Source organism: Salmo salar, chromosome ssa22 (genome assembly GCF_905237065.1).
Source record: "Salmo salar chromosome ssa22, Ssal_v3.1, whole genome shotgun sequence".
NCBI classification, from domain to species: domain Eukaryota; kingdom Metazoa; phylum Chordata; class Actinopteri; order Salmoniformes; family Salmonidae; genus Salmo; species Salmo salar.
The window spans coordinates 53,868,408-53,873,936 of record NC_059463.1 but is presented as its reverse complement, the minus strand read 5'-3'; the positions used below and the strand labels follow the sequence as shown (position 1 = coordinate 53,873,936).

At 38.7% G+C, this 5,529-nt stretch overlaps 1 protein-coding gene across 4 annotated transcripts; it reads right to left on the bottom strand.

Annotated features, from left to right (window-relative positions):
* Nucleotides 1-398: 398 nt before the first annotated feature.
* LOC123729672 (deoxyribonuclease gamma) lies at nucleotides 399-5,022 on the bottom strand. 4 transcript variants are annotated; one of them, XM_045705463.1, is made up of 10 exons: nucleotides 4,730-5,022; nucleotides 2,720-2,805; nucleotides 2,485-2,573; nucleotides 2,297-2,395; nucleotides 2,080-2,192; nucleotides 1,791-1,903; nucleotides 1,418-1,575; nucleotides 1,115-1,211; nucleotides 868-934; nucleotides 399-656 (listed from the first exon to the last, which is right to left on the bottom strand). In XM_045705463.1, the coding sequence occupies exons 2-10, from the start codon at nucleotides 2,798-2,800 to the stop codon at nucleotides 637-639; spliced, it is 837 nt and encodes a 278-aa protein (XP_045561419.1). In that variant the 5' UTR covers nucleotides 2,801-2,805; nucleotides 4,730-5,022; the 3' UTR covers nucleotides 399-636. The 4 variants fall into 4 exon arrangements, with proteins under 4 accessions (XP_045561419.1, XP_045561421.1, XP_045561420.1 ...); XM_045705465.1 differs by having other exon boundaries at nucleotides 2,297-2,383; XM_045705464.1 differs by having other exon boundaries at nucleotides 2,720-2,808; nucleotides 4,730-4,990.
* Between the last annotated feature and the right edge of the window lie 507 nt (nucleotides 5,023-5,529).

Genomic DNA, 5,529 nt, shown 5'->3' with positions numbered 1-5,529 from the left:
AAATAGTAAAAATAAAGAAAAACCCTTGAATGAGTAGGTGTGTCCAAACATTTGACTGGTACTGTATTTAGCATGGTTTTATCAATGTCTAGATTTTTCCCTTTTGTTCAGCTGGTGGAACAATCAAGAAGTCTGGAAAGAAGGTATTTGAAGACCATGCACTCATATGTTGCTGAATCACAGCCCCCTGTGAAATCCAACCCCCTCCCTCTCTCTCCCTCAGTTTTTTTCTTTCATTTCTATCAATAGTAAAAAGAGGAAAACATGAAATGACCTTTTGAATTATAATTTTCAATGTGGTCTTGTAAATAATTTACATTTACATTTAAGTCATTTAGCAGACGCTCTTATCCAGAGCGACTTACAAATTGATATAATAAAGTATTGTAACTACTGCAGGATTTTCACTCCATCATCTTTATTTGAGATTCGGTCAAGATACACATCAGTTTTAGATCAGTAGCTACACTAGACATACAAATATGATATACAGTATTAATATGACTAGTAATGAGGTAAGATTTAATCACAGTTCAATGTAACTTTTCCTAAGCTTGACCATCCTTATAAGCCTTCTTCTCCAGATCCATCACCTCTTCACTCACTTCCTCTGTCCTCCTGTCCATGTACAGGGTTCTATTTCCCAGTCGCAGAGCCTGAAAATCAGATTTGTTTTGTTATATCTACAATTATTTTTCTGTGTCGGGTCATATGTGCGTCTGTGTATGGATTGATATGTGAATGTGTGTGTGGAATGATTTGTCTGTAAAGATGACGCTGTTTAGTTTTTTTGTCTTTACCCCGTTTTGACAATTTTCTTTAAGAGGAAAGTTTGGATCAATGATAAAGATCAATGATGCTGCTTACTCTGTTTTGTTGGTGTTTTTCTTTTCAGCTCTACCTCCACAGGGTAATGGTCGCTCACCTTCAGGGCCTAATAAAGCATAGTAGTTACATGTTGAGACATGAGTCAGACGGCTCAACTTTGACATGTACTGTATTTCTAGGACAGATTGTCACAATGTAGGCTACTAACATGTTCATTTCATCTACTTATATTATTGTAATCAAACCATCTACCAGGATGGAATTTGTCTGTAACCTGCATACTTACATCTTCTTCAGAAAGCCCATATGCAATCTGGAAGTTGAACGGTTTGGCAGAGTTTGGCACGATGGCGTTAAGCATGTCAACCCCATAGATCACAATCCTAGATGTTGATCAGAAAAGGAAGTCAGCAGTCATTCCATATTACACACAAGTAAATTAGTTTTATAATAGCTTTTATGACAGCTCTTATGACATTTTAACCACCTTTAAACAATACCAAAGAAATGTCAAATGAACTCCATAGGTGATTATCTGTTTCATACATGAGGCGTTCATTAATTAATTTCACAAATCACACTGAGCCACCTGTCATAAGTGTTATCGTTGCCTGTGTTTGCTGTGGTATCCACGTCATCTTTAATCAGCCAGTGGAAATTTTTGTCACTGCGGATACGGATGGCTTTCATGCCCTTTTTAGAAAGGTAGGAACCGTCTGCATTGAAGTCACCTAGGATCATGACGTTCTGGTACAGAGAGAAACATTCAACAACAACAGTTACTTTTCATCCAGAATAAGGACACTGTTTTTAGGAGAGCATACATAGTTATCTTGAAATCCCCATGTGGCTGGTTTTGTATTTTACTTGTCAAAGGCTCATATATACGGTTTGGTGACAAGTGCACTTTCTAAACCCAAGGGAGGTGTTAAGCTCTGTCAATGGTTTAGCTCAGAGCTTACATCAGTCTTCCATTTCTTTGTCACTTCCAGGAAGACATCATAAAGCTCATCCAGCTCTTTCACTGAATCCTCAGGCTTGGTGTGCACTGGGATCAGTACCAAGTCCTCAAGCACTGAGCAACACAGGAAGAGATGAGAAATATATATTACAGCTGTTTATGAATGGGCTTTTACTCTCTGCTGCAATATCCAGCTGTCTGTCTGTTTGCCGTTCACGCTCATATTATTTGCTAAATCAAATGCCATATGGATGGATCATGCTTAATTCTAGCACTCCTGTGCCCCTTACCAGAGTGGAGACATTTGAAGCGAAGAATGTAAGGCTCCCTGGCGAAGGCGTCCACATCTCCAGCCTGGTTGTCCTCATATTGCCAGGTGTCAACACGTTTAATAGCATTAGTCCTGCATTATATGTATTTTTTTTTTATCAGATCACAATGTAAAAACATGAATGGCATCAGATAGAGGTTTATGAGGATAAAGTTGACCATGTGTTTGAATTGTACCTGTACAGAAACATAAACTGCTCCTTGTATTTGTCTCTTCCCAGACGAGGGCTGATTTTCAGAGTGTATTTTTGATTTTCATTAGCCCTGTAATGACACCTGTAATGAGTGATACTTATCATGTAGGGCCAGGAGTTTCCCTAGTTGTATATTTTATAGCGTCACATGAGGGAAATCACTTGACTTACTTATTTAATTCCTTCAGGAACGTTTCCACTGAAGTGCCGCTCTCGTCCACCACCTCCAGAATCACTATGATGTCATAGCGAGACACAATCTGATAGGACGAAAGGAAGAAAAAGGAAAAAAACGTTCATTAATTGATTTGTTTATATGTACTATAACATCCTTGTTTTGAGGATAGTTTGACAAATGTTTCTCTGAGGGAATTATAAGATCACGAATAGAATCATATAGCTGTACCTTCACAAGGGTAGCAAGGGTGTTTGGGTTTGATAGCTTACGCTGCCCAAATTTCTGGATGTTGAAAGATGCAACCTTCATGACTGCTGCTGGAAAAAGAGATAAATAAAATCACATCCATGTAAAACTATAATGAACTGCTAGTTGATCAAACAAGCAACGATTCCAGAAAAAGGATGTAATTACCTAAACCAAAACAAGTTTAATAGTCCATGTGTTTATTGCCCTCTGTGTGGGTTTTATGATAATGCACAACAGCAATGTCTCATAAATGGCTCAGCACAAGGAAAACATGCTTCAGGACATACATTAGGATATACTCAGTACATCTGGCTAGATTCTTGTTAAAATTCCTGATGCAAAGGTAGTGTTTCTATTGGCATGGCCACATGATTAAACTATTTTAGTGAAAGGGTTGGAAAGCATGTCTCTGAGTACACTTATTTAGAACCTTTAAAAAAGGGTTCTTCGGCTTGACCCTGTAGAACCCTTTATGGTTCCAGAACCTTTTCACCAAACAAAGAACCCTTTTAGAGACCTTTATTCTGTAGAGAAGGTCCCTGTAAATAAAACTCTTTCTAAGAGTGCAGTCATGCACCTTGTTCAGTGGCCCTGTGAGATCTATAACAACCCTCCATTATCTTCAATGGCAGAAGATCTCCTCATGGTGTGAAAAAACAGGACTATTTCAGCGCTACACGTGAATCTGCTAGAGAACATAATAGTAGTTTACAAACTATGTAATATGAAGGTCATTACATTGTACATTTAATACTGAAAATCTAATTTGTACTAGAGTCTCCTTCAAAAAATGAATTATTTATATCAAGGGATTAAGCTAAAAATGTCCTTTCATTGTGTTAGGTTAAAGGTCCTCTGTTTGATATCCAGAGTACTTGTCATATCAGCGGTCACTCCTGGTTGGGTGGAGGTGAAACCAGTTGATCAAGGTAGGATGGAGCTGGATAAACTGGAGCTGAGGAGTTCAAATTCAAATGCTTCAAGATGAGTTGATCTGCTGACAACAGAATGGAGGGCTATTTCCCTATGGAACACGTTGCAACATCGCAGCTCCACAGTCTGTGGTTGCAACTCTAATACAGTAATACAACTGTGAGCCAGCAGTTGTACCACTATTTAATTATATCCTTTATTTTACCAGGAAGTGCTGTTAGATGAGAATGTATTTCTGAGGGAGACCTGGCCAAAGCAGCATTTCCATACAGTTCTTTCAACAAAGTTTTCAGAGGTGTAGGCTTAGTCACTCCATATGTGTAATTCCTCACCAGATGTGAAATTCCTAGTTGTGAGGAATTCCACCAAGCAGGACAGATAAAAATAATACATGAAGTCACTTTAGTCCTACAGTGACTCAGCCTACGGACTAGGAGTAGGTTACTGTAGCAACAGCGTGTGACTGATTCTAACTTCTCTTTGTTGTGCAATAAACAGGGTTTCTTCTCACAGAACAGTAGTTCTGGATGACTGGCTGGAACAGAATTATGAATTCAATGTCATGTAGGTAGCATGCAAAAACAATCCAGCATATTTCAGGCAAATTAAACCACTAGAGTTGTAAAAGGATGTAACATGATCTCTGTTGACAAGCTCCAACATGCTCAGACATTACCTGTGGTATATTGTGTGGGAAGGGGCTTACAGGAATGTTCTATCTGGTTTCTTTCACTGACAAACTTGCAAAAACAAATGATATATTTTACCATCAGTTCAAATACCTCCAAACCCTAATAACACGAGAATAACAGAAGGCTTAGAACAGTGTTTCCCAACTCCAGTCCTCAAGTACCCCCAACAGTGTTCATTTGTATTGTAGCCCTGGACAAGATCACCTGATTCAACTTGTCAATTAATCATCAAGCCCTCAATGAATTAAAGCAAAACAAGAAAATCATTGAACATTTTCCAAGTATTTAAAATTGATTGTGCTGGAGTCTGCATACAAATGAAGGAATACCTCATATCTGTAAAATCCATTTCGACTTCACTTACCTGAAGGGATGATAGGCTCTATGATGATGTGGTGCAGTATCTTGTTTAGCAATGAACAACTGTAACTCTCTTACAGGGGCTTGGCCTTCTTATAGCAAGCATATGTCACTTGATTGGCTGAAACTTGTGTGTGAGCCAAGCCCAGCCCCTAGTTGATAGAGCGGCCCCAGCTGAACCAGTCAGTAAAGGATAACCAAAACATTAACATCCTGCCCACACACTTTTCTAACAGATCACCTGCAACTACAGTATATCAGGCTTACCTTCTCTTAAAAGGAGGTTACTGAAGTAATATTCATTAGAAACACTCCTACACTGGTTTAAGAGGGTTCGGCCAACACGCTATCTATAGATACAGTAGCAACGTATCTCTGTATGTACAGTGCCTTGTACAAGTATTCATCCACCTTGGCGTTTTTCCTGTTTTGTTGCATTACAACCTGTAATTTAAATTGATTTTTATTTGGATTTCATGTAATGGACTTACACAAAATAGTCCAAATTGGTGAAGCGAAATGAAAAAAACTACTTGTTTCATAAAATGCGAAAAAATAAATAATGGAAAAGTGGTGCGTGCATACTGTATGTACTCACCCCCTTTGCTATGAAGCCCCTAAATAAGATCTGGTGCAACCAATTACCTTCAGAAGTCACATAATTAGTTAAATAAAGTCCACCTGTGTGCAATCAAAGTGTCACATGATCTGTCACGTGATCTCAGTATATATACACCTGTTTTGAAAGGCCCCAGAGTCTGCAAAACCACTAAGCAAGGGACACCACCAAGCAAGTGGCACCAT

Bases quoted from the DNA above. Each gene is read 5' to 3' on its own strand.
- LOC123729672 (XM_045705463.1), bottom strand. From the start codon at position 2,800: ATGAAGGTTGCATCTTTCAACATCCAGAAATTTGGGCAGCGTAAGCTA. The intron at 2,574-2,719 runs GTACAGCTATAT...TCGTCCTATCAG, and splicing joins CCCTTGCTACCCTTGTGAAG to ATTGTGTCTCGCTATGACAT. The intron at 935-1,114 runs GTAAGTATGCAG...ATGCTTTATTAG, and splicing joins ATGGGCTTTCTGAAGAAGAT to GCCCTGAAGGTGAGCGACCA.